The sequence below is a fragment of the Bolinopsis microptera genome, unplaced genomic scaffold (assembly GCF_026151205.1).
Source record: "Bolinopsis microptera isolate Bmic1 unplaced genomic scaffold, MBARI_Bmic_1.0 sca7, whole genome shotgun sequence".
Lineage (NCBI taxonomy): Eukaryota > Metazoa > Ctenophora > Tentaculata > Lobata > Bolinopsidae > Bolinopsis > Bolinopsis microptera.
The window spans coordinates 1-27,977 of record NW_026971779.1 but is presented as its reverse complement, the minus strand read 5'-3'; the positions used below and the strand labels follow the sequence as shown (position 1 = coordinate 27,977).

General features: G+C 37.7%; 4 protein-coding genes across 4 annotated transcripts; 1 reads left to right on the top strand and 3 right to left on the bottom strand.

Annotated features, from left to right (window-relative positions):
• Positions 1–3,422: 3,422 nt before the first annotated feature.
• Positions 3,423–10,141, bottom strand: LOC134825676 (carnitine O-palmitoyltransferase 1, muscle isoform-like). The gene is made up of 7 exons (XM_063837878.1): positions 9,953–10,141; positions 9,655–9,770; positions 8,488–8,631; positions 7,925–8,011; positions 5,805–5,937; positions 4,026–4,163; positions 3,423–3,524 (listed from the first exon to the last, which is right to left on the bottom strand). The coding sequence occupies exons 1-7, from the start codon at positions 10,109–10,111 to the stop codon at positions 3,423–3,425; spliced, it is 879 nt and encodes a 292-aa protein (XP_063693948.1). The 5' UTR covers positions 10,112–10,141.
• A 242-nt stretch (positions 10,142–10,383) lies between these two features.
• LOC134825679 (probable tubulin polyglutamylase TTLL9) lies at positions 10,384–13,547 on the bottom strand. The gene is made up of 3 exons (XM_063837881.1): positions 13,337–13,547; positions 12,530–12,657; positions 10,384–12,315 (listed from the first exon to the last, which is right to left on the bottom strand). The coding sequence occupies exons 1-3, from the start codon at positions 13,381–13,383 to the stop codon at positions 11,162–11,164; spliced, it is 1,329 nt and encodes a 442-aa protein (XP_063693951.1). The 5' UTR covers positions 13,384–13,547; the 3' UTR covers positions 10,384–11,161.
• Positions 13,548–17,765: 4,218 nt separating this feature from the next.
• LOC134825680 (RING finger protein 207-like) lies at positions 17,766–26,395 on the top strand (the record flags this gene model as incomplete). Its single annotated transcript, XM_063837882.1, has 6 exons — positions 17,766–17,927; positions 18,140–18,301; positions 18,485–18,638; positions 18,910–19,110; positions 19,469–19,671; positions 26,297–26,395. Coding segments are annotated over exons 1-6 (962 nt in total), but the record flags the coding sequence as incomplete, so codon positions are not given.
• LOC134825678 (uncharacterized) lies at positions 20,200–22,318 on the bottom strand. Its single transcript, XM_063837880.1, has one exon. The coding sequence runs from the start codon at positions 22,307–22,309 to the stop codon at positions 20,501–20,503; it is 1,809 nt and encodes a 602-aa protein (XP_063693950.1). The 5' UTR covers positions 22,310–22,318; the 3' UTR covers positions 20,200–20,500.
• Positions 26,396–27,977: the final 1,582 nt, after the last annotated feature.

Below are 27,977 nucleotides of genomic sequence, written 5' to 3'. Positions count from 1 at the left end.
AAACTAAAAAATTTCCATGTCCAACCTTTTACCCCGGTAAACATACTTAAAAAATAGCACTTTACAGGGGGGGTAAACGATTTTAAAAGTCTGTGAATTTTAGCTGGAATTCGGTTCCAATTTTGGGATGGGGGGGCGTGGGGCACCCATGGGACAGTGGCCCGAAGTGGGTTGAGGGCGGGAGGTCGGAACTGATTGTTTTATGATGGTTTTGGGATGACAGGCAGGGTACCATTTTTTTTAAAACTTAAAAACATGGTTTTTCCACTCCCTACCCCCCCGGGGGAACTTTTAAAAAGGACTTACAGGGGTATAAGATTTTTAAATGTTTCTGGCTTTTAGAGCTGGATTTCGGGGTCATTTAAGGGGATGGGGCCGTGGGGCCCCTGGGAGAAGGGCCGGAGTGGGGGGTTGGAGAGGGTCGGAAACTTAATTTTTATGATTGGGGGGTTTTGGGACAGGCCAGGAATAAAATAATAACCCCAATTTTTAAAAAAACTAAATACATAAAAAACAATGGGTCCCCCAACCTATACCCCCGGGACAACATAAAATAAAGCCCACTACAGGGGTTTAAAGATTTTTATAAGTCTGGGATTTTGTAGGGCTGGGATTTCGGTGTCTTTTTTGGGGATGGTGGCGGTGGGGCCCTTTGGGAGTGTGCCCGAGTGGGGTGTTTAGAGAGGTTCGTAAATTGATTTTTTATGAGGTTTGGGGGACAGGGCCGGAAAATACCCATTTTTAAAACGCAAAAAAAAATATTGTTCCCCACCTACCCCAGGCTACAAAAAAAGCACTCTTCCAGGGGTAAAAGATTTTTAATAAAGTTCTTGGGATTTTTAAGGCTTGGGATTTTCGGGTTCTCATTTGGGGGATGGGGGAGGCGTGGGGCCCCCTGGGGGAATTGTGCCCCGAGTGGGCCATGTTTTTGGGGAAGAGGTCGAAAAAACTTGGTTTTTTTTATGTTGGTTTGGGGGACAGGCAGAATAATACCCATTTTTTTGAAAATTAATACATTGGTTTCCCACCTACCCCGGGAACATATAAGCACTCATACAGGGGTAAAGATTTTTTTAAGGGTCTGGATTTAGCTTGGAATTTTTTCGGTCATTTTTGGGTGGGGGGGAGTGGGGCCACTGGGAGGTGGACCCGAGTTGGTGGTTGGAGAGGTTCCGGAACTTTGTGGATTTTTTTTAAATTGGTTTTTTTGGGGGACAGGCCAGAGGAAATATTCCCCAATTTTTAAACTAAAAAACCATGTCCCCCACCCTGACCCCCGGTAAACATACACAAAGCACTTTACAGGGGGGTTAAAATGATTTTTAAAGTCTGGAAATTTTAGCTGGGATTTTTCCCCGGGTTTCCATTTTTTGGGGGTTTGGGGCGTGGGGCCACCTGGGGAGTGGGCCAACCCGAGTGGGTTGAGGGAGGGTCGGAAACTTGCTTTTTTATTGGATGGGTTTTGGGTACAAAGGGGCAGGCAGAACCCATTTTTTTTTTAAAAATTAACTTAAAAAATAAACAGTGGTCTTCCACACCCTTTCTCCCGGATAACATAATTTAAAAAAACGCAACCTTACAGGGGTTTAAAGATTTTTTAAAGTGTCTGGATTTTACAGCTGGGACTTCGTCATTTATTTTTGGGTTTGGGGGCGTGGCACCCTTGGGCGTGGGCCCGAGTAGGTTGAGAGGTGGTCCCTTAAACCCTTGATTTTTTATGGAGGGGGTTTTGGGGGGGGGGGTGGACAGGGGGGCAAGAATAAATACCCTTTTTTTTAACTAAAAACATGTCCCACCTACCCCGGAACATAAAAGGCACTAAAGGGGTATAGGATTTTAAAGTCTGGATTTTAGCTGGATTTCGGGTCATTTTGGGATGGGCGTGGGCCCATGGGAGTTGGCCCGAGTGGGTTGAGAGTCGAAACTCTGATTTTTATGATGGTTTGGGACAGGCTGGAACCCATTTTGAAACTAAAACATGTCCCACCCTACCCCGGAACATAAAAGCACTACAGGGGTAAAGATTTTAAAGTCTGGATTTAGCTGGATTTCGGTCATTTTGGGATGGGCGTGGCCCCTGGGAGAGGCCCGAGTGGGTTGAGAGGTCGAAACTTAATTTTTATGATGGTTTGGGACAGGCAGAACCCATTTTGAAACTAAAACATGTCCCACCTACCCCGGAACATAAAAGCACTACAGGGGTAAAGATTTTAAAGTCTGGATTTAGCTGGATTTCGGTCATTTTGGGATGGGCGTGGCCCCTGGGAGTGGCCCGAGTGGGTTGAGAGGTCGAAACTTGATTTTTATGATGGTTTGGGACAGGCAGAACCCATTTTAAAACTAAAACATGTCCCACCTACCCCGGAACATAAAAGCACTACAGGGGTGAAAAGCACTACAAATCCACTACAAAAATCAAGGAAACGTGCTCTCTAGAGGTGTAGTGCCGAGTAGGGTTGGACATCCTGACGACAAGAGATTGATATCACAAAAGAAGCAAAGGGTAAATTGATAAAAACAACAGATTGATATCACAAAAGAAGCAAAGTGTAAATTGATAAAAACAAGAGATTGATATCACAAAAGAAGCAAAGGGTATATTGATAAAAGAAAAGATTGATACCACAAACTGTAGCGTAATAATTATCAGTAAATGTTCAATAAAAATAATTCTCGTGACTGGGAAGGTTTGTACGTTTGTATATTACGTTTGTATATTTTGGTTTTTCATTTTTGAGTCTTTGGTCTCACTTAGGCTAAATGAGCTATTTTTTGCATATTGACACAAAACAATTCTACATAAAACATGACTAATGGCTGTTTCGATCATTTAGTAATAGCTTACTGCTTAGAGCGACCACATGATAAGGTAGCTAACGTTGAAACGTTCATACTTCATGCCAAATGTTCTAAATGGCCTACTGATAAATTGCGATAAGAAATAAGACCAGTCTTGTTCCATAACACAACCTTTCTCAATAACCCCTTAATGTTCAGTATCCATTAAATAATATGAAATATACGTTTAAGGGGTTAAACCTATATTTCATATTATTTAATGGATACTGAACATTGCTCAGTGAGCACGATTATGTGCGATGTAAAATTTAATTTTGTAAGAAATCTATCTTGATTGGTAGAAAAATGTACATTTCAGAGCACGGACGTCCTGGTTTCAAATATCGAACATAATCGAGAATATTTACATTACATCTTCATCAGGTTAGATTTGAGGCCAACACCCAATTAATGCAGGAATGTCACGTGAAGGAGCGACTAAATATAGACCAGGCAGAGCGCGCGCGTCGCATTATCAGGTACGTCATGACGTCATGGCAACTATTCCGCGCGCAAGAAATAAATCTGTCTACAAAAATAACGCCGCGTGTTCCTGTAAGTTATCAATATTTACGTTAGAACTGCTACTTTCGTTTCATAGTACTTACCAAACAGTAGTAGTTGCTGTTTATCATAAGCGGAGATCTGCCACGTAGATAAACATACTGTTCCCACCAGTCACTCACCTGCAGGATAACTTCATTTGTTCTCTGTAATGTTTGCTGTAATTACCGGTGCAATTATAACGGTATGAAACTATCTGGCGTCAATATGATACCACTGTCAAAACGATATTTATATTTTTGACACTGATTTGTTTGAAGATTGTACGACCAACTTTCTAAGTGTAAACAGAAATCAGTACATCGTACACGAATTGAAATGAAAATGTGCTCCCAACAGTAACTTTACTGTTGACAAATGTTTTGCTTTATAAAATAGTACATTAAATCAGTAATTATCTTATTAATTAATTATGTCATTATACACGAGAACAACACGTTACTTACAATAATAACAAAATGTGTCTGCATAAATTTGTAGTTGCATAGTTAGCTCATAAACCTAAACAATAAACATGATTTGCTAATCTAAACCATTAGTGTAGTGTTAATGTCTTAAGAAAATGAAGGTATTCAAGCAATTTTAGTGTTGGGTATTTTCTCAAATCTGAGAAATGAACTTACATAATTGGAGGACCACCAGCTCTTGACCCACAGGTATCTCTGCAATCGTTTACCAAGACCATTCTTAAACTCTTCAGCTAAGTTTTGGAGTCTTGTGTATTCCTCGTCGTTCACAAACGGTCGAACAGTCAACAGATACTGCAATTATAATCTTTATCTTACTATATATAAAGCGAGACGATATATGTTTATCCGTGCCATTTTACTGACACCACGGCATCAACTTTAACACGACTTTCCGCAAAAACCGTAAAATATATACAACTGAAACTTTTTTGACTAGGTCAAATGCTTTTATGCTTTTCAAATCAGCATGAAAAAATAAAAATTGGCCAAGGAATAAGAATTTTAGTGCCCAATTTAACAATAATATATTTGGACAACAAATGACGGTTGTGAAGTGGGACATTAGTAGTAAATTAATAATTGTTTCCGTATACATCCTCCTACTTATGAACTCACTTCAAAACAAAAATAAGTGGTCGATTTGGAGAATAATGCCAATGGAAGCAAATGTTTGGAGATATGTGATGTTTTGAATTCCACATCGACTATTCGGTACAGTGCATTCCGCCTAAATAACTACAGCATAAAATGTAAACTACAGTTGTTGAAACATTCTTATACATTCTTTAGAGTCACGAGCTATAATATTTAAAAGAAGAGCAGCCCAATATTATCCCTTTTAAAGCGGTGCATGCAATTAAAAGCACGGTCACGCTGTTAGCAAACTGTTAGCTGGCATCTCATGCAGCTTTATAGCGTGTTTATTACCACCGCCTCCTTCTACAGTGTTCTATATTGTTCCTAATGGTTACACTGATTTACCAGACAGAATATGTACGCTGATAGTAACGCGTAATAAAACGGACATATCGTCAACTTGGCAACGGCTGACAGCTAATTTACTAATTTAATGGGCAACACTCCAACAACGTCAGACACCCTGTGCCATCCTGTGACTACCATTCAATTTCAGAGCTAGCTACACGCTGGTCTGTCCGAGTACTCCAGAAATCAGAAAATGATACTTCCTAATCTTATTTTGGAGATCACACTCACGTTACAGTGATATATCCAGAGATTATTCCAGAAATACACGTACAGCACTGGTATGTGGCACCTGGCCACATTAACTATATCACACACTTATATTATGTGAACAACTGACGATTGGTATTTGACCGGGTGCGGTCACATACTCAGCGTCAAGTTTTACCCAGCTTAAATACAAAAGCTCGTGATGCTTATTGGTACTGTTATCAATAAATAACAACTGAGTCCTTTCTTATTGAAGTTAGGAATAGGTAGGCTGTGTATTGTTCTTAATCATTTAAAAACACATTCCCGATTAAACCCAATTAATAGATGTGGATTCCGGTGAGGTATAATTGTTTACTTTAATTGCGTGCTCGCCAGGCCAGGGTTCAGATGCCTATTTTGGTAACGTTACACGTGTGTTTTTCACAAGTAGAAGCAATATACAATAAATATGTAGAAGCAATTTGTTACTATTCATGGTTGAAAATGTAGAAGTAGCACGACATGTGAAAGAACGGGAACGTAGGTAAATTTAAACTGGCATCACAGGACATGGTTTTGGTATTGCTTCTACTTGTGAAAAAAGCGTTCCATAACACACGTGTAACGTTACCAAAAGGGCATCATCTCTAAACCCTGCCGAACACGTAATTACCTTTCGTAAACAAATATGCCTCCCCTCCCCACATCTATGTATTTAACAATTAATTAACCAAATTAAAATAAAGAATCACTCACCCGTTTCATGGTATCCGCTACAGAAGGTACGGGTAGACTTGGCATGCAGTTCTGTAATGACATCAGTTTAGGACGCTTTCCCATTATAATCTTACAAGTCATCATCCAGGCTTTTACTCCTATCGACAATTTCCTGCGAGGTTTCATTGTTGTTGCTTTATTCTTAGTCCACAAGTACAGCTTGCATTTGCATTGGTGGATTCAAATATACATACTTTCGTCGAAAGATTAAATTTTTGAATAAAACATTTTTTTATAAAAAGATTTTTTGTTGAAATTTTGTTTTAAAACAATTGATTTAAAAAACAAAACTTGTGAACAAAAGTAAAGTATTATATAAATGAAATATTCAGCAATAAAGCTGTTTTGTCGTGTGTATTCTGTGAGATAGTGAGTCAAGTGTGCGATTATAAGTTTTCTGTCAACAGCGCTATGGATATTGAACGTATAATAAATAATGGGGGATTTTACTTGCTGCACAATACACCTACCATTTTAAATTTTAATGTGAAAGCGAAAAATAAGCTCAACAAATAGTCCGACCTATTGCACAGATACATTTAACTGGTATACTGTTATACCAGTTCATTACCAATAACAGTTTAGTGGTTAAAGACTGTAATTAATATGTATTGTAAGATGATATTTGCAAACACAGGAGGTGACCGGGATTCCCGGTTCCGGGAATCCCGGTACCGTGATTGGCAATTTTGAGCTATCCCGGTCCCGGTCCCAGTCAAGTCACATTTTTCATCCCGGTCCCGGTCCCGGTTAATTCAGGGTTCTTGGTCCCGGTCCCGGTCCCGGTCAATTCACATTTTTCATCCCGGTCCCGGTCCCGGTCAGGCCCGGTAAATTGATAATCTCAGTCCCGGTCCCGGTCCCGGTCCCGGTCAAGTCACATTTTGTATCCCGGTCCCGGTCCCGGTCAGGCCTGAAATCATGTCCCGGTCACCTCCTGTGCAAACATACAGTTTATCTGTACATACAATGCTATAAACACGTTTAAATTTCTACTTCTATCCTATAATAGGATCGGCTTCACGGAAATGAAACTCCGAGTTATTCAATCTTTCGATCATAGTTTCGACAATCATGAAGACATACGAAACCAAGTTATTTGTTGATTAGAACGGAAATCACTGAATTCTCTGTTGCTTTTATTCCAAAGCTTGTGAACTTAATTTTAAAGCAAAAAAGAAAATATTTCACACAAAATAAAATAATTTTCAACACGTGAATCTTGATTGGTGCTAATAATGATAAAATTCATGCACACAAAACATTGATAGCGATAAAAGCAATCTGTCGTGCTGTCACGTCCCTTTAGCTTGATTTCATCTGTTAATCTTTAAATAACATTTCACTTACTTTATAATAATAATAATAAATAACATTTCACTCTATGACAACTACATAAGTTTTGAACGCGACTCATTTGAATAATTTAGTCAAGATAGTGTGTTCCATTTATCAGTGAGAATAGTAGTAGTAGTATTAGTAGTGAGAACACATAACAGGTGATTATATCTAACTAAACTATGATCTTATCACGTGATGTCGGGAAACAAAGCACGGTTTGCACTTCTGCTTTACTTTATTTTACAAAGTTTACTAATCAATATAAAGAAACAGACTGACACTGACGTCAATATGAGTTGATCATTAAGAATGTTAGTGTTATTGATAATTAAGTGCGAGGTAGGATCATTCACAAGAATCACGTTAAGAATCTATTAATATGCAGTCTAATAGAGCATTCAGCAACATGAGCTTTTCTAAGGGAATAAAAATAAAGTTTTTATCCATACACTGCATGATACTTGTAGTAACCACAGTTAATATACTGTTACATGGTATCCAGTATACACTCAGTAGTTTGTATACACGATGTATACAGCATGTATACAACATGTATTCAACATGTATATTATATACACCGTGAGTAAACTGTGAGTACTATGTCTCTATGTGTGTCTAATTGTATAAAGTTTGTTCGTCATCTTGTCGGCTCGTCTCTGCCCGCAGAGGTCAAACTGTGTAGCTAATTAGCGTCTAATTAACTAATTAAAAGCTAATTGGCGTCCAATTGACTGACAGCCATTTGTCTGGTAATTTACCACGGCAGGGTTCGCTTCCCCGTCATGAGATATATCAAAGGTTCGGTTAGCTTATCAAGGAAGGTGGGCTTCGTCGTCACTGTCGCACTGCCAAATGATTGGATAAAAACTGAACATGGAGAATATCATTCTCCATGTTTCATAGAACCATCATTCATGGTTCTACGGATACCATAGTCCCCAAACTTTGAACAAAGAGATATTTTTGTAATTTAATTTTTTGAGTTTTTGTGAACGAATAATGTTTTTTTGATTGATAGTTAAGGTGAACGTTTATAATGCATTGCTACTCTGACACATTTGAACTTTGGGGACCATGCTGTAAAAGTAATCCATCTGTTTAGTTTTATTAACTGAGGGTTTCAAAATCATCAAAAAACAGCAGTTTTTGTTAAGAAACATTTAATATCATAAGAATGATTATTGAAATAAAATTATCATTACCAGTATTATTGGAATACTATCAATTGTTAATTTGAATATGAGCTGAATTATAATTTAGCGACTGATTCAATAAAATAATCCAGTAAGAATAAATTTTAAAGTTTTAGGTTAAAACTTACCCATGAGGAGACCACATCCAACCCTGGTAAGTGAGGAGTAGTTTGAGGAAGTTGCGGAGGAAGAATGACCAGACCAGCCAGAGAAGTGTGGTACTGACTAGAGTTACCAGGATTGTTCTGGTAACTGGGTCTAACCTGCCAAATCTGAAGATATAATATATAAATATAATAAAATAACAAACCATCGAGCTAGATGGACGTTTACAATAAGTAATGAGATCAGACGCTTAATGAATTGACGGTCATATTTATTATTACAACTATAATTAATTAAACCCTGGACTTGTTTAATAAGTTAGATTAAAGTTGGTCACTTAGTGCCGCTCATTAACATGATGAACTAGCTCCGATCACCATAATATGTTAGTGGTGATGTTTATCCTAGTACCCGAGGGGTGAGCCCAACATGTTAGGGCCACCACACTGTACATCACGTGCACATCACGTGATACTACATTTCCACTTCTATATAGGGCGGACATGTTCCAGTTGTTTGGGAACCAGGGGACGTGGAAATAAATTTAAAATTGCACTTTTCCGTCAAAACGGTCAAGTTATTGATATCTTAGATTGTGAATTAGCAACCAATTAAAGTGAAGCAATATTGTGATGTTTACAATTTTGAAACAATACTATGCCCCCGCCCCCCACGGCCCACACTACCTATCAGACAGCAATACTACTCTAGTTTATTGTTCAGAATAATTAAGGACACAATATCCTAAATTTTCTTTTAACATTAACCTTGTTTCATTGTATTGACAAGTTTACTACAGCTGCTGTATATTATTATTCAGACTCTAACATTTCATTAAGAGCAACATGACTGTACGACATATTATAATGCAGTAGCTGTTTGTAAGGTAATTACATTGCCAAGTGTTATTTCCGCTTGTTATACTGAGATGGAGAGTTATTTCTTAGGTGCATAATTAGTTCTGGCTACTGAATAGGATAGCTAGTGGCAACTGTGACTTACTTTACTTATTACTATGCTAATAACCGCGGTAAATTTAACATATTAATTAACTTGGCAGCAAAACTACACGAATTTGATATTTATCTAATATTCAAATTTAAATAAGATTAATTTCTATCTTTATGATCACGTGGTTGTCTAATGTCTAATGTCTAAGAATCATGTATGAAACAGAAGATTGAACTCACTGCGGTATCTTTTCTTGAATAACACTCTCAGTGTCGGAAGTCTCCCCTAAAATCTGCATCGCTCCAAACACCACAAAGAAGAAACTCCACGAAATTCCGGTTGCTGGAAATACACTCTGAAATGGGAACCTGTTATAATATACCTATAATCTATATAATATATGTATTATTAGCTTGATAGTACCACAATATTACTTCAATTGCTAAACATCATGTGGTTACAGGTGTAGCTCAAAAGAGGTTCAAGTTGACACGTGACTGCCGCTTACCAATCAGAAGACTGAAAACAACTATTCACCTGTATGGCAGCATTACGGGACTTGAATATCTTCCTCTTGATTACACGTTTAATGGATCTGTACACGTCATGAAGTATTCTTCTGTCCAAGTGGACTTTAAATTCACCTTCATCTGTTACTTGGACCTGAAAGGCTACTGCAAGCCTGGCTTCGGCCATTCCTAAAAACTGGTTTAAGTGTTACATATTACAATATTGACCAGCTAATTAAGGTTATAATATTACAATATTCCTCAGATTACAAGTTTCTAGATAATTAAATTAATTATGCGTGATTTGATTACATCTTTAAATTATTCCAGTTCTAGTAAGGATATGTGTTCAAGATTCAAGGTTGAGAATTTCCAAATGTGACTTGAGACTACTGTCTCGCAACAGAAAAAGCTTTCCTGCTGCTCTGAAATCATACCACTGAAACGACAAACTACAAATAAAATATGTACATATTATAATAATACAATGTATGTTGCAGGAACGAATAGGATCAACCTTCATAAAGTAGTACATTTACATGTATTACAAGCACTTAGTCCAGTCTATAATATATAATATTGGATATGTACCGTCTCTTCGCATTATATAGTTCATGTAACTGCTGTATTTACGAACGACTTTTAATCTGATTTAAATAATTTATATACATTACATCTGTGTTTATAATTAAATTAGTATTTATACATTATACACTGTACATTTGAAAATATAATTATAGTTAAATATATAAACGACTATGGTACCTAAATTTTATTAAAATTATAAGAGCATATCTCAAACTCCCCAAAGCTATAGGGAACATGGTTCTGAATGTTGTGGTCTGAAAATTGGAGTCAAAGATTTTTCAGAATTCAGGTATGTAGTAGCAATTGATTATTTAAAAGCACATATTACGGGTCAGGTACTATTATCACAATAAAAGTAGGTCTAGTCTGCACTGATCGCCTATGGTCTGATAGGCCCAAGTTGCGTGTAGATAGTAGATGGACGGGTTTTATTTGGAGAAATCTCTTCAAGCTTAAAGGATTCAGGGAGAAGGGGTCCAAGAGATCATACTGATTTATAACAAAAAGGTAAATCTTCTGAATAAAAATACACCACAGCACCGCCAATCACCACATTATAAGTATAACATAGTTGTGAAATAAAATTAAGTTAATCTGATATTACTAATAAATACGTTTTGGTCCAGCCTAAAACATCATCAAAACAACATCAAGTTTTATTAGACGACCCATGACTCCTCATCATCTTCTTCAAGTTCTCCTCTCGGTTGTTGAAACATCCTAACATGGTATTAGTTGTGTAGGGTGGGTTGGGTGCTCCTTCCATGCTCAAATCCTCACAGTGAACTGGTCCATCATTCCACATGAGATCAAACCCTCCTACTTGCTTCTCTTTACCAGATAATTTACCTTCCATATCTATTACTGTTAGAACGTCATGTAGCAGTTTGAACTTTAGATCGTAGTCTTGCTGGTTAGATGCCGTCAGGGAGGGTGATGCATTTATTTCCAAAAGCCATGGTTTTAATGATTCATCAATTAGAATATCATAACCATACAGTTCAAAGCAATGTTTGTCATTTATCATAATCTTCTGTGTACTTTGTAAGCTTTTGATGAAAATATCATCCATACCTCTGAAAAGAGTTTCAACAGCCTCAGGGCCATGTTTTGCAAGGAGGTACATACGAAGTTGAATCAGAGACCACTTGCATCCTTTTTCTGGGTCATAGTCCGGAGCAGTTTTCTGTATAGCCACATTAGTCAAGTGAACAAATGTATCTTCAATACTGTCTAAGGAGTATCTAGTGTTCGACATTCTTCCAAAGCCACTGCGATATAGCCACACTTTGAGTGGCATATAAGAAGTTACCAATACATAACACCTGATATCGAACTTTCTTCCTCCAATAAGGTATGGATTATCAATATATCTCTGCACAACATAATTTTCAACTGGCTCTCTGTCATCCTTTGTTCCGTCTATCTTCCATGAATCTTCCTTTTTCCATTCCATGATATCCTTGAGCTTTCTAAAGAGGAAAATCCCTTTCCCCTGTGATTTGGCTATAGGTTTCATGATCCATGTTGAATTTGGGCTACGCTTGAATTCCTCAACAAAAATATGGTAATCAGCTGGTAACTCAAAAGTTGTTGGGAAAAAGTCGCATTTTGCTGCTTCAATTTTTCCACTGTCTCGTTCTATTTGTTTTCTAAGCCGCTTCAAGTTTTTAGCCATGAGATTTTTTCGAGTTAACTCATAATGGTTTCGAAAATGATTAAGTCTCATGTGCTCCTCCATGTAACAGTGATCAAACACTTCCCTCATCCAGCCAACATCGGCCCAATAAAAGTCCCAGTCACCTGCAGAGTATTTATTTATATCAAAATCACTTACACCTTATACGAAAAAACGGAAACAAGAAGCAATTTTATGACTTGAATGTCCTGCACAGCATGGCAGTTTGAAGCGTCTTTCAATTACTTTTATTGTATTGCTGTGTAAATTTAATTATAATTTTAATTAGAATGACATGTACAATTCGAAGAGTTTAATAAATCGTTATTGACAGGAAACCTGATTCTTCTTTAACCTCCTGCCATCCTCTAGAGCGTAACACATCAGTAATAGTGTTTTGAAGTGTACACTTAAATCTGATGACACGATTTTCACCCCTGTTGGTTCTGTTTCTATTGTACATACTCCTGAAGCAAAGAAACAAACTGAAGCAAAAGCATTTAGTATCAATAAATAAGTCAAAGAATAATATCTTTTCTCTATTTCAAGAGGTTTGATAGCGTATAATTGTCATCATAAAAGAAAATGAGAATAAATGTTTTAACACTCCAACCAATCAACAATTCGCAACACTTTTGGTTTAGGTATGCATAATATGTACATCATCAATACTAATAATCCCAGGATGCGTGTCTGTCTCTCTGTCTGTGCGTGTGTGGGAAATTTCCGAAAGGCTTAATCAAGAAAACGGTAAGAATTATGGGGCTGGTTTTATCTGTATAGTGCCCGAGAAAACTCTGATGAAGCCAAATTATAAAGGTTTTTTAAAATCGATCGGTGGTAAGTGGTTTAATTGATCATTTTCAGTGGCGTAACTTAGGGCCCCGCAGACCCCACTGTGCGGGGGGGGGGGGGTGCCGTATAAGGGGGGCGCAATTTTCCTGAATTTTAGGCCCTTTCACTGAAAAAACGTCTTGTTTGTGTATCTCCCTGTCCAATTGAGCGTTCGGTCGACGCGAAAAAAATATTTGGGGTACCCTTTTTTGCTTCAGGGGGGCGCAAAAAGCCTTAGGGGGGGGGGTAATAGTTGTCCTGTCAAAATATTTAATATTTTAGGAGCTATATGCATTTTAAGCAAGAAATTACCTGTTTTTCGTCCTTTTACACTCTTGCAATACACAGGAGGCCCACATACACCTCGACGTTATCGTGCTACACGGTGAATTTGCATTATTCACACTTAGAGGCAACTTTTGGTACCAAATTTATCAAAATCAGAGACAAAATTACTGTGCTCGCGCTTACTGGGCCGCGCTGAGGTCCCCAGGTAATGCTCGCGCTTGTCCCTTATTACACTGACTATAGAGTTGGAGGACTAGGACGTTTGACGTCGTCGCTTTGCATGCGCTGCATCGTCCGCGGTTAAATTTTGAGTTGACGTAAAAAACATTATTTCTGATTTATGAAAAAGCGCGGTTTATATTTCCCGAGAAAGCAGTACACTCCTCAAATTGCACGCGTTTTAATTACTTGGTTCAAACTTCATGAATTGATATCAAATATTTTGCATTGCATTGTATTTAAAATCAATACATGCATTTATCATTTATATAAATTACTTGGAATACTTTTGGAATTGTATGTTTATAACCAGCTACCAGGACGCGCGCCGAGTTGGACTCGTCGACGGTCCTGTTAATATTTGAAACAAATATTTTACGAGTATCACCCGTTAATTTTGGAAGAAAATAACAAGCTCAAAAATGTTACTGTTTCACTTCTTTCTCCGTAAAAAGCACAATTAATTGCTTACTGGGCCGCGCTCAGCCTGTCATTCCGCCTAATCTCTATTCTTTATGTTTATGAACATGACACATGATAGCCTGAGGTCCCCAGGTAATTAATTGCGTGAATATTTGTCATACGTTGTATGACCCGCCGCGCACGAAGTGCGCGGCTCCCCTGTATCTGGTATAGGTATCGTCAGGACGATAAAGTGAGGAGCATAGTCAGGACCATAGTGAAACGACCGTGGGGGTCGCAACGTGATACAAGTGAAACAAGCGCGTCACGCAGTACGCGTATACACATGGCTATGTGAATCAATTTGGAACAAATGTATTATGAGTATCACCCGTTAAATTTCAATATATGTAAGGTGTAGTATTCCCCTTCGACGATGTCCTTGAAGGGGTTCCCGAAAAAGAAGTTGATGACTCAGAAGTTCTTCATGTCTAATTTAAAAAAATTAAAATTAAAATAACTAAGCAAGTTATAAAACTAGCTTATATTTGTATCATGTTGTGACCCTTGTTGTAATTTCACTTAGCATCGGGGTGAAATTACCACGATACAGCCGCGTACTCATGCGCGGCGGGTCTACAACGTGTGGCAATATTATACGTATCAAATTAAATGTGCTTTCGTAGACAATATAAATATAGCGCCTCGTGCCTTCTGGAAAAAAATTAAAAATTTCTCCTCAAAATAAAAAAGCTAACAAACATAAGCAATTAATTGTGTTTACAATTTTGTCCCAGAGCAAGATTCTAATACACTAATGAGCCTTATCTTATTTGTTATCTAGATCACCAATCTCAGTGCAAGGCGTTTTTCAAGCTACATACCCTCGACGAGTCCAACTCAGTGCGCGTTTTGGTAGGTTACTAACCTACAAAACATAATGAACATATATTCTACATTTTGAACTCTGGTGCGACAATTTCCACTTGCGCTCTTTTTGAGCTTTTTGATGTTGTACCTTCTATGTGAAGGGAACCAAGCGATAGAAACTAGCAATCTAAGTAACTTTTTAATTCGAACCTTGAAGAAATTTTTGGTGTACAGTTAATGAACTTGTAATTGAAAGGTTGCCGGACCTACTTAATTGTTAATTGCTATCTAGTCAATCACAAGAGTGCACCAATAGGGGGTGCACGATAAAAATAAACTTGCTCGGATTTTAAAATTTTTTGTACCACTGTTTTCTAGAGACTGTGAGAATTTTCACAATACCAAATTTGTCATACCTTTTTGGAAAGATCAGTGAGTATTGCCTAAGTGCCATATTTGATGATGCGCGGCTTTTGGAGCAAAATTAGCTGTAAAAGTCGCGTAATTTGACCAAATTCGTCCAAATTTGACCATTTTTGTCGTATTATTCGGATATATCTTCAGTTCCTTAAATGAGATCATTCTGGAAATTGGCGACGACCTTCCAATAGGGCTTTCACAACTGTCCGAAAAATTTGGTGGATATCGGAGTTGATATATTGATCAAAATGGAGCAAAATACGCTGCTTTTAGCTGTAACATAATGTCTGATGGTTGGATATGCTTTAAATTTTTCGGACACTTTCCTTGTAAGTCTATGAGTAAGCTTACCAATTTTTGTTGCAATCGGAGGTCGGGAAGGATACTCAATATCTATTTATTTGAAGAAAATTGTGCTGGCCGAAATCAGCGCTAAAAAACCATCCTACAGTCGGCACGCGCGGCTCACTGTCGATGGCGCACTACCTAGCACCAAGGCATATTTGATATACCCGTTAGTAGAAAATGTTTTAACTATTTTGGAAATTACAAATTCGACGAAACAATAATTTTTTCCAATAACGAGCTCGGATCTGTAGTTTTAGTTCTTAGTATCTTTAGTATGCATTAAACCGCAAGATCTTCATTTTTAAGTTATAGCATGTAAACTTAAAGTAGAAAAGGAGAGTGTGTATGATTTTGATGATATGCTGACCCGTGAGTCTGTTGTATAGCAAATCTACAAAAAAGTGCCGGGATATCAGTGTGGGGGAATAGTGGGTTTATCTAATTGTTAGTAAACCATAATTCAACTAGAAACCCGCCAGCTGAAAGCTTTGTTTGAGGAAATTTAAAAGATTATTTATGTTTAAATTTCTCTAATCCCTAATCATCTAGCTCTAAGGTCTGTACTGTAGAAAGTATGGGTTTTATTTGACAATGACGAAAAAATTGTAAGTATTCAAATTCCCTAAGTACAATACTTTCTACCGCATCGAAAAATATCGATCACAACCAAAGTTATGAATAGTGATATCGTGAGCGTAAATGTGAGCTAGTTATGACGTATCATGTATCAATATAAAGCATGGCAACGCGCGTTATTAATCTGTTCTTGCTCGCGCACATGCAATCTCTTGATGTTGTTAAGCAATGATGCAGGTAACCTTTGATGAAATTACGCCATTATTCTAACGTTCATTTTACGTTTATTTTACCCGGAGTTCGTTTAAGTTTAGTATTGTAAATAGTTAATTTGACGAAGGGAATACGTCTATTTTACCCTGAGTTATGTTTTAGTTCAATCTTGACACAATTTTAAAATTATAATTTAATTATTTTATATATTTTATGTATTGTCCATAACTAGGGTGGCCTGCTAACAGAACCATGATCTGCCTTGATTCATCCTTCAGCACAGAGAAAAGCTCCTTTTTTTATACATTATGATTACAGAGGATCTGATATTTAGATATATATTGCTGTGCTGTAAAAATTGACTTTATTTATTTATTTATTTATATTTATTTATTTACCTCAGTTCCAACGTTAATTATAGAAAATCTAAAGCGATAATCGAAATTCTAAGAATGTTATCTCCTATTCCTATCCTTTTTTACAACCCTGCTAGATATCGCGAGGTTTCAACTCCATTTGCGAGCTGAAATTGCAATTGGTCACGCCAGAGGGTCGGTTTTTGGTCGATTTTCAGTGTTGTTTTATGTCCTCGTTGCCGGGGGGATTTCTTCAAGTTTAAAATATAGTTTAGATAAACAGTAATACTAATAAGACAATATATATAATCTTAAATAATAATCTCAGAATGTCTGTCTGTCTGTGCGTGTGTAATTTCCAAGCGGCTTAATTAAGAAAAGATTAGAGTTATGGGAGTGATTTTTTTGGTATAGTTTCGACAAAACTCTGACAAAGCCAATTGGCAAATTTTAAAAAAATTGGCCGCTGGTAAGTGGATAAATTGATGGTTTTGTAGCACAATTGTGACATATAATTGCTCACTTTTTCTCGCTCTCTCTCCCATTACTGCATATGCAGCGTTGGTAAATGAATCATAATTAGGTTAGCCGCAAGATTCACTGTTATGTAATGCTTTTTCCTGAATTTCAATATTATGTGTATTATTCTGTCCAATTTAATGTTCGGTTGAAGTGAACAAATATTTGGGGCATTTTTGCTTCAACAGGGGCGGCAAAAAGCTGTAGGGGGCAGCAAAAAGAAGGCCCAACCTTTAAAAAAAACAAATTTTATTTAGAGGACCAATCAAATTTTGGGGCAGCAAAAAAATTTGCGGGGGGAGGGGGCAACACACAGGTACGTTTCCCTACTGATTGCTACGCTGGTTAGCTGAGAAAATCACTTTAGAATGCTGCTTGGTGACAAGCTCAGCTTTTACCAATCTTTTCACCTCCGTAATAACTTTCTCCTATTTTGTTTCAGTATACTTACCATGCTCAGTCTTGAAATTAAATTGTTATTCAATGAAATCAATCGAAATATCGATTAAACAGTAATGTTCTGCAGTAGGTTTCATCTGACTACGTGAAATGACTGCTGCTGCAGCATTAGAAGAAATGAAGACTTTGTCTCCAATGCTTTGTCCCTCATGTAAAAAGAGTTTTCAAGAACCAAGACTGTTACCATGTCTTCATTCAGTATGCTTTGACTGCTTAGACTTAGATAAAACCAGGTACTGCTATGTTTTAAAAATTATGCTCTTGGTTAAGGTCTCCCTAGCCTTCTTCAGTCAACTTCACTGCCATGTTCCCTGAGAATGGTACAAATTATTACTTGATAAAATATGACAACCTTCAATAATTTCCATTAATACTGGTATGTTAAATATGTATTTAATAATTCAAAAATATGATAATTAACGCTAAATAAATAATGTTGTTCCAGGTGTCCAGTGTGCAGTGGGATCATACCTCCACTTCCAGAGATCCCAAAGGATTTGCTGGTGGAGTATTTAATGTCTAACAAACAGACCTTAGAGGGAATATCCTGTGCAAATTGTGAGCAATCTCATTCTATTGATGTCATGTTGTTTTGCAACACTTGCAGGTATTCTTACTTTATTATTGCTCAGTTAGTTTCTATTGATATTGTTTTACCATGTACATACTTATTAGACTGTTGATATTTAAATTTAAATTTTACTTCTTTAATTCTAACTTGTATTATTATTATTGTTTTAAGCTTGTTTCTTGACTCTTAGTTCTTTTCATGAATTAATATCATTTTCAGTCAGCCCCTTTGTCAAAAGTGTAGAGATTTCACCCACTCAGCCAAGATGTTTGCGAAACACGAGATTGTTGATATCTTATCAAAACGATTGAACAAACAACGAATGTGCTCATTGCATAATGAACCTTTCATTATGTTCAATGCTGAAGATAAGGTTCACTTTTCTTCTTATACCTTTATACATAATAGTTAAATAGTAATAGTTAAATATACATATTTCTTACACTATATAACATAATCCAATCAAATCCTTACATCCCCTACTTAGGCGGATCTTAGCTTATTGCAATATTTCGACTTTATTAAGATTGAATTGGATGTCTTGATATTATGTTAGCTGACATAAGATACTAGGCAGGGGTAAGCTGATTGTACTATATATAGTATGTGCCAAGAATTACTCTTGAAATTAAACACTCCCCCAGAGTCTAGTGTGTATAAGCTGCTTCAGAGAGATTGGGCTGTCCAAGCGAACGCACTGTTTGGATATTGAGACAGCGTACAGTACGGTACAGAACGCTATGTGTAAGAGTATCGAGTACACTTGTACTACACAGAGTTCCTTGTCAGAACTTGTGGACAAGATTGATCTCATGATAACTGAAACCAAAGACTCTTCTCAAAAAGTAAGCAGAGTTTTTTGTTTTGTTCATTAGTGGATTGAATGTCGAATTTTTGGCTGGCTTTCTTCACGTGTGACATGTTGCCGATATTTGATCACAGTTTGATTACATCACTAAGATTGAAAAAAGAAATTGAAGTACGAATATGGGGTGATTATATTGGCACAAATCTCATGTTGAATTTGAGCCGTTGTAATTATCTACAGGGAATGTTGTTAAGATAATGATACACACAAATGTAGTGCGTGAAGTACGTGTTATGTAACTTCAAAACTACCCTATCTATAAGGCTGCTGTATTTATTTCTTCATACCAAGTTAATGTACTGTATCTCAACTGTTCTAATTATAACTCACTCCAGAGACTAGAAGAGATAGATGAGACGTACAGCAGCATAACAAAAGCAGTGGAGTTATGTAAGGAGCGACTGATAGAGGATTGTAAGGAGTACGCTGGCTCCTGTCTCTGTGGACTTCAGGAGAAACAGGACAGACTAAAGTTACTGTTACCTGTTCTTCAAACTACTCTCAGAGCTGCCGACCTCTTTACTTCAGTCTCTGATAGGTAAATATTAAGTGGAGGAGTTAGACTCGGGGTAAATATTAAGTGGAGGAGTTAGACTCGGAGTAAATATTAAGTGGAGGAGTTAAACTCGGGGTAGACTTCTCATCTGTACTACAGTACATCAGTGTGAAATAAACCTTCAACACACTCGTAATGGTGGACAGCTGTGTACAGTACAGGGACTCCTGTGTGTACATTCCAATGTACTCAGGAGGGTTACAATGAGATGGCAAATTAGCCTTCATTTCTTGGGAACTAGACACAAACATTCTAAATCTGTACTTGAACTCCTTCGTGTAAGGTTTGTAAATTTACGCGACGCCCTTAATTATTGTCCTATCACATAGAACGATTACACTATTATATCAGTTCTTAATAATAGTTAATTGTTTAAGAATTACATTTATAACCAAGTACGTTGCTTTTTGGGGCGATTGAAATGTTTCTAGAGAAAGTGAAACAATGAATAAATCTAATTCGTAATGACTGGAATATAACGATTCCTGACCAATTATGTAATTGTGAGAATTGTCTAGCAATTAAGTAATTAAATCTATTGTCTCGGTAAATTACGCCCATGATTATAATTAACGTTCCCTTTTTGCACTAAATGTTACCGCTCGTAATCAAATTGTGAAAGGTGTCCTAAAAAAAGTGATTTTTAACTGTCATATTAGCATTTAAATCTCTAATAATTATTAATTAATTAGTATGACGCACTGTCTTATTAACAAACTCATATCTGACTAGTGACTAGGGGCACACCCAAAGTAATAACTTGATCGTTACTGTTATCATCCAAATCCATGGAAATGTCCGACAGTCTGAGCTAACAGTAACCACAAGATTCTACACAGTTGCTTTTCATCCACACCTGATGTTCACTTGAATCATGGCAGTAACCCTCATCTGCCCACGATTTACAAGAGCTCGGGTGTTTATCCTGACATTCACTACATTTGTCACATGACTTCATACAATGATACTGGGTGAAGATAAGCCAGGATCCAGCATTACAGGGATCACCAGGCAACTTGGACCACTGCTGGCACAGAAACTTATATTCTGGATCATCATTACAGTCCTCATTGTCAGCCGCGGTTAACTCGGAGTCTAAAGTTTTATAGTCCACTGTTGACCCTGGTGGTTCATCTTCTCCTGACATTTCCTCTTCTTCAATCCTAGTTTCGTCTGACATTCCGTTTTCGTCCTCCTCTTTTTTAATCCTAGTTTCGTCTGACATTCCGTTTTCGTCCTCCTCTTTTTTAATCCTAGTTTCGTCTGACATTCCGTTTTCGTCCTCCTCTTTTTCTTTTTCCTCTTGTTCTTCTTTTTCCTCTTCTACCTCCATTTCTTCCTCTTCCTCCTCCTCCTCTTCTTTCTTCTCCTCTTTCTTTCCCTTCTCTTCTTCCTCAGTTTTTGTCTCGTACATTCCTCCTTCTGTACAGTTTGAAGCTTTGTAATTGGCGGACGTTGTTGTGGAAGGAACAGTTGGAGAAACAGTGTTTTCTGGTGATTTCATGTTCTGATAAGTGATATAAAACGCATAGTCCAGGAGGAAACACATTCTGGCACCCTGTCCCCTGAAGAATTTGAGGAACCCATCCATCCCCCAATCTGGTCCCCAACTATTCCTTATCTCCCAGTACTTAATCCCGTATCCCGTGATAAGCACTGCGTGATCTGGAACCCTGTGTCTCTGTGTACAGCCATCATATATCCCTTTATCATACAGCCACAATTCATCTTCAGCCGCTATCGCTGTAGCAAGTGGCATCACCTGCACCGCCTCCATACCACCGTCAGCATCAGAGGGTACAGCCTTGTACCCGGTTAACTTAACATAGTTCTCAAGTTTATTAGAGTACCTGTGGTACCTGCACTTCCTATCTGCGGCTCTGTAGAGGTACTCTGTGTGTGAAGTGAGGTGTTGTCTGGAGATAAGGTATCTCCAGGCGTCCTGGTACCTCCCTCCCTTACACCCATCATGGCGAGGTCCCACTACGTCCACCACCTCCTCGTAGGTACAATCTAGCAGTTGTTGCGCAGATAGAGGGAGTAAAGATCCTGATACTTCTCTCAGAGCGAACTCTAGCAGGGCTACAGCTGGGAATGTCCAACATGAGAGACAGAATTCACCCTGGTCTACTGAATTTGTTACGTAGCCTCTCTTTCTCCAGCTCAGTGTATCAGGGTAGCTCTCCTTACCTCCTCCTAATAGCGTTATATTGGTTGAGTTGGTCCTGTTCTGGTCCACATCTCCCAGATACCCGAGATATCTCCTCCTCTCGGTGGAGCTTATCACAGAGAACTGGTTAACTGACATACGATACCAGGACTCTCCTCTCTCATACTTCACATTATGTTCTCTTATCTCCCCCAGAGATATCACAAAGTTAGCTTTCTTCCTCCTCTCTTGTCTTTTCTGAGCTCTGTTTCTTCTACGAGTCGACCCAGTCAAGAAGAGTACAGATGGCGTATTATAACTCGGCGTATAACTCTGCTGATATAACTCAAAAGCTGTGTTCACATCTGCTGTTGCGAGGATCTGATCTTTAGTTTCTGGCGGGATGCGGGTGTTCTGAAAAGTCACAACTCTACTGCAACATACTAACAGAAAAAGAGGCAAGGTGAACATAACGACAAAACAAAGTGTGTGACTTTAGGATTTTATAAGAAAGAGGAGATGATAATGCTATTTGTAGATGGGTAATCTGCATCACGAGCGATCCGGCCATGATATCATTGTCCCAAAAACACTGCCTTCCCGACAGTAACTCAATACTCCTACTTATTAATCAGTCTCCTTATTTTCCCAATTATAGAGCAATCCTGCGATGAATCTTTATATCAAATTAATAAATTACGCCATTATAAGAAGTTTTAACATCGCGGAGTAAATTCCCTTGAAATTAATTTTACAGTTTAACGAATTCTTAGATTCAGTTTATTGATCTCAAACTTTCAAAATTCAATTGAAGGTGTCAAGCAATCTTGAACATTCAGTATCACCCTCCCGAAAATTAATGTCTTGGACTGCTTCTTTTAGTTGATATTGCCGACTTAATGAATTACCAAAACACTGACTTCTAATTACTACCATGTTCTCATTTGCAGTCCACAGCTGTAAATATAAACCATTAATAATGGTTCATTATTAATATAAAACTTACCCAGAACAGAATTTATGTTATATTATGTAATTGTAATGTTAAATATGTTTAACAGATCGTAAGTGTAATAATCCTCATGAGGTGGGGGTTTTGTAAACATCTCTACATTTAACCTCCCACCACTACATGGTACACTACCCAATACCCATGGTATGTTGCTGTGTTTCACACGTGTTGACTGTTGTACGTGTTTCTATTCACACAATGGGGTCTGGTATGTCATTTTAGGGTGTGTATCTCATTGTGAGTTCTAACAATGTGTGTACACACTGTTCTTACATTGTGTGGACACTGTTCTGACATTGTAGTGGTCATGAAATGAAATGGGGGGGGGGGGGGGGGGGGGGGGGGGTAAGTTTTATAGTTGCACCATGTTACTGCAGTTAATTTATATCAGTAGTTATTGTTAATACTTATTGTCACACTCTTCTATTCAAGTATTCACTAAGCACCTAAGTAGCGCTTGCTTGTACAATACTGATGTGGTTACACACAACACCTCAAGATAACTGTTTACAGTAAGTTTCCATTAAACTACATGTATACTGCACTGTACATAGTGTATACCAATCCTTAAAATGTGTGTAAAGCTTAAATTTCCTGTTGATACGTATATTTTAAATACATAATTGTTTAATGGTAATCGACAGATTAGTCAATAGTAATGTTACACAGATTAGGTGGTTTAGTGGTGCTCCCTCGATAAATAACCATGTTACACCTTTACACGGATGTTTCATTCGTTCTAGAACACATTTTAATTTGTATTACAGAGCGTACAAGGATAGAAGAAAAAGTGAACGCCTTCACTGGTCCGTGGCAGTGTGCATATAAACGCGCTCGTTCTTGTGCTGATATTGTTTGGTGTCAGCGAGTTCTACTGTCGGTTGTCCAAAGGAAGAAATGGGAGTATCATCGCATGGGCATTGATATGTCTAGTGCGTTTGACACGATCAAACGCACGACGATTCTTGAACTCCTGAAACTGTGTGGCTGTACTGAGGATGAGCTGAGGATTGTCCGGTTGTTGTTGTCTAAAGCTACGGGTGAAAGTAAATGGAGTTCTTTCAGCTGAGTTTTTAAGTCTCCTTGGAGCTTTCCAAGGTGACTGTTTATCCGGCTGTCTGTTCACCCTTGTCTTAGCTGGTGCTTTGAATGAACTTAGATGGACTATAACAATCGGTTTAGATAGGCCGATTCCCCCGATTGGCGATTACTATTGCTGGCCTTCCACTTGACACTGAATATGCTGATGATGTCGACTTCAATGATGAAGAGGAAGACAACTTGAGAGCTATTTTGCCCCAGGCAACAGCTATACTCGAGAAATGGAACCTCTTTGTCAATGAAGACAAAACGGACTTCACTCATGTTTATTTAGCTAGTACGGGTGAAGTCGATAGTGATGGAAAATTATTGTCGGGGAATGAAGCATGGAGGAAAAGTATCACTCTAGAGTCTAGGGTCCGTCTTGTGTAGCAAAGCTGATATTCAGCGTCAGGCTTGTCCGCCGTGGCTAAATGGATCGGCGGCGGCGTTTCACTAAAATTACACCGGCGGCGGCGGCGTACGCCGGCGTGAGCCGTGAAATCAAGGCCAACTAAATTGAGGTCTATGAAATATGAATATGATCATGTACTTAATAATTAATTTGGGTAGTTTAGACTTAACTTCAACAAATGATGTTGGTATATTGTTATGGTATTATCTGCTATCAAATAAAAGTTGAGACAAATTGATACAATTATTTTATTTAAGGTAAAATACATAAACAATAAATTATTGCTGAAATCAATGGATCTCTCAATCTTTTTTGTTGGAAACAAAATCATAGTTTTTAGAACAAAACAGTGTATATTTGAAATTCTTAACATTCATCCTAGATCGCTGACTAGAAAGAATTAAACCTGCAGCCTACCAGGTTCTTTCAATTTCCGCACTACTGGCAGGTATAGTGTATACAATGCACTATTTTTACTATGTTTGAGAGTATTGGGAAATTTTTTTGCCTATCGGCCCAAAATCTTAAAAGTTCGAATTGTAAAATTTCTTCTTCAGTCAAACTTATGAGTAGGTATCTGCTCAGTTCTTCTGATAATCAATATTGTTAAGTTAGCTAAAGGTGTGTATCATGTGTGTGTTGCCCCTAGCCGCTAATCGCTATCAGTAACATTTTGAAGTCAGAAAATGCACGCCGTACGCCGATGTACGCCGGGGTGTATCGGCGGCGTTCGGCGTGGCAAAATCACCCGGCGGCGGCGGCGTTCGGCGGCGGCGGACAAGCCTGTTCAGCGTCGCATAAACCTAGGATATGCTGCTTTCAACTTTTCAACAATTACAAGAAGGCCTGGAGTGATAAACTGCCTCTAAACAAACGTCTAATACTGTACAATGCTTTAGTCGTATCGGTTCTTATAATCTTATGTACAACTCATCCTGTTGGGCCGTCCCCAAAATATTCCTTGAAAAACTAGATGTTGTTCACCGCAGACATCTTCGCACTATTTTGAATATAAAGTACCCAGGAGTCATCTCCAACAAAAACTTGTATAAACGCTGCAATGCTGATTGCTGAACCATTGTCAGAAAAAGTGGCCCGTAGTCGGTGGAGAATGTTAGGACATGTTTTGCGGGGTCCTGTTGACGGACCAGCGTTTTCTTCCCTCATTTTTGCCATCAATACACTAGACTTACCAGGGAGAAGAGGAAGACCCCAAAGCAATCTATTCTCGCTGATTGTGCATGATTTATGTAAAAAAATCTTTATATGAATAATATTTTCGATCTACATTATCTCCGTAATTTAGCTTATGACAAGAGATATTGGCAGAAATTACAATGAAGTTTTTGTTATTTAGTTTTTTGTTTTAGGGAAAGATTAGACTTGGGCGTTGTTTTTTTAGACTATCCCTTGTTTAGAACTTTGATTTAATATACAGACTACAGAGCGTACAAAGAAAGGTATAAGGCTAAAGAAAGATCGATTTATTATATTTATGGGATTGCTTCGCGATAAAGAAGATTAATGATGTTATATCCGAGGTGATATTTTAATATCATTAGCCATTATTGCTGCTAGGACAATAACATCTTTATCTCCAACTTTATCTCCAATATCTCAATTTAGTCATCGTTCGAACTTCGATGTACGTATTGCCATGTTGTTACTTTAAAATTACCTCATTGAAGAATTGACATTTTTTATAGACTTTTAAGAAGCCGTATGATCGTTTTTACCATCAGAAATTAACTTTAAATAATGTCCTTGAAGGTTGTTGAATTGTGAATTAGCTGTAAATTGTCAAATTGAGTTGATGCAGTTTGCTAATTAGAGTTATTAAATGTTCATAATACCAGTTAAATCAAGTAGGGACTAGGTAATTCAAACAACCCGCTCTCATTGAGCAGTCTCTATTTTTAATTCCTTTAATTCTCTAACTATTTATTCACAGGTTCGACCTAGTTGAGTTGGGAACGCATGTTATTGAGAGATTACAAGCGTTAACAAGCAAGGTGACTCAGTTGCAGACTCTGCACATCTCAGAAAACGAGTGAGTTTACTTATTTAATTAGTTAAATTAATTAGTTAATTAGTTAAACCTAAGCTCAACTTAAAGGATGAGGGGACCTTAGAAAAAGTTTTTTTCTCGTGTAAATCCTTTTATTACATTAATCGTATAAACCACTTTAGTGAAATCCGCAAAGTTGTATTTCATTCGCGCGCCGAGATATCCAGCCAAAACAATTTGAACCTGTGACGTCAATTATGTGAGTTGCTCTGATCCGCGCATATAGAAATACAGGTAAAATGAGCCTGCGGGCCGACTAAATTACTAATTAAGAATAAATTAACAATTTACGATACTAACGAGCCTATAACCAATGGAGAGGAGACTTTTTATGACCGGTTGAAAAAAGAATTATCACCCTACGATAACCATGAGCCGAGATACACCTGGAATAAGATTGAAGTCACACAGAAAAAATTATGTATATTTATAGCTCCCAACGTAACACCTAGCAACTCCCTGTTTCGTACCACAGTTGATATATCAACATGTCATATCAACACAACACGGTCCTAATAAAAATGGATCGGGTAGGTATGAAATGCATGTCTTCATTCCAGTTGGACAAGCACCAAGCACCAAGCTTTTAAGTTCTAACTCACTATGTGACACTACTTATATAACGTAAGCAAGATTTGCAACTATTACACCAAGCAATATTATACCAAGCATAGCAGACGAACACATCCACATTCGTTACGCTTTACACTCAAGTCACACCAAACTAAAACGGTAAATTATAAATGAGTGTACAACTAAAGGCCGGTACACGCGCAGTGTCAAACCGCAGGTGCGTACTCAGATAGGACTAGAGGCGCCAAGGGCCAGCTAGTAAAATGTCTTCTACTACATCATACATTCTTTTTAATTGTGTCCATATCGGGTTTCAAACAAGTCAAAACAAAATAGCAGTTTGTGGTTTAGTTAGCGGATGCTGCTTATCTTTGCTATTTATAAATAGAAATACCTACTACAACTACAAGAAAGCCTTTCTGAGTTACATTTAACTATTATTATTAAAGAGAATTATTCGTAACTTAGACTAATTCAGTGCAACCAAAGATACCGCTCTCGCAAACGCCAAAGGTAACACGACGTAATTAAAACAGAACAGAACAAAGTGTTGACACGAGCAAAGGGTGCGTGCGCACGTTGGTCTTAACACATAAGTGACGTCACAGCCCAAAGTTGCTATCAGCCAATAGGAGCGCGGCGTGATATTGCACGAATTATCGATTTCACAGTCCGGCGTATTTTTTGATTCTACACACTTTCACAGGACTTAAACGCGAATATTTGGAAGTAAATTCTAAGGTCCCCTCATCCTTTAAGTGCGATGAGTTTTCAGAATTTTATTTTATTTTTTATATCGTCCAATTCAATAGTATCTAGGTAAAATCTAAAAACATGATGAACAGTGAACACGTGCAAATAGCTATATTTAGATTACACACACTGTCTATTGTACACACTTTTGGTTTTACCCGTGACCACTGGTCATGTAATAATTTTACCAGAAAGTCTAAACTTACAGTCGTACTTAAAATGTAACCATTAATGTCGC

Bases quoted from the DNA above. Each gene is read 5' to 3' on its own strand.
- LOC134825679 (XM_063837881.1), bottom strand. From the start codon at position 13,383: ATGTGGGCCTCCTGTGTATTGCAAGAGTGTAAAAGGACGAAAAACAG. The intron at 12,658-13,336 runs GTAATTTCTTGC...TCTTTGCTTCAG, and splicing joins TGTAAAAGGACGAAAAACAG to GAGTATGTACAATAGAAACA. The intron at 12,316-12,529 runs GTTTCCTGTCAA...AATACTCTGCAG, and splicing joins GGAGGTTAAAGAAGAATCAG to GTGACTGGGACTTTTATTGG.
- LOC134825678 (XM_063837880.1), bottom strand. From the start codon at position 22,309: ATGTTCACCTTGCCTCTTTTTCTGTTAGTATGTTGCAGTAGAGTTGTG.
- LOC134825676 (XM_063837878.1), bottom strand. From the start codon at position 10,111: ATGGCCGAAGCCAGGCTTGCAGTAGCCTTTCAGGTCCAAGTAACAGAT. The intron at 9,771-9,952 runs GTGAATAGTTGT...TTCCCATTTCAG, and splicing joins CCCGTAATGCTGCCATACAG to AGTGTATTTCCAGCAACCGG. The intron at 8,632-9,654 runs GTGAGTTCAATC...TTATATCTTCAG, and splicing joins ATTCAAGAAAAGATACCGCA to ATTTGGCAGGTTAGACCCAG.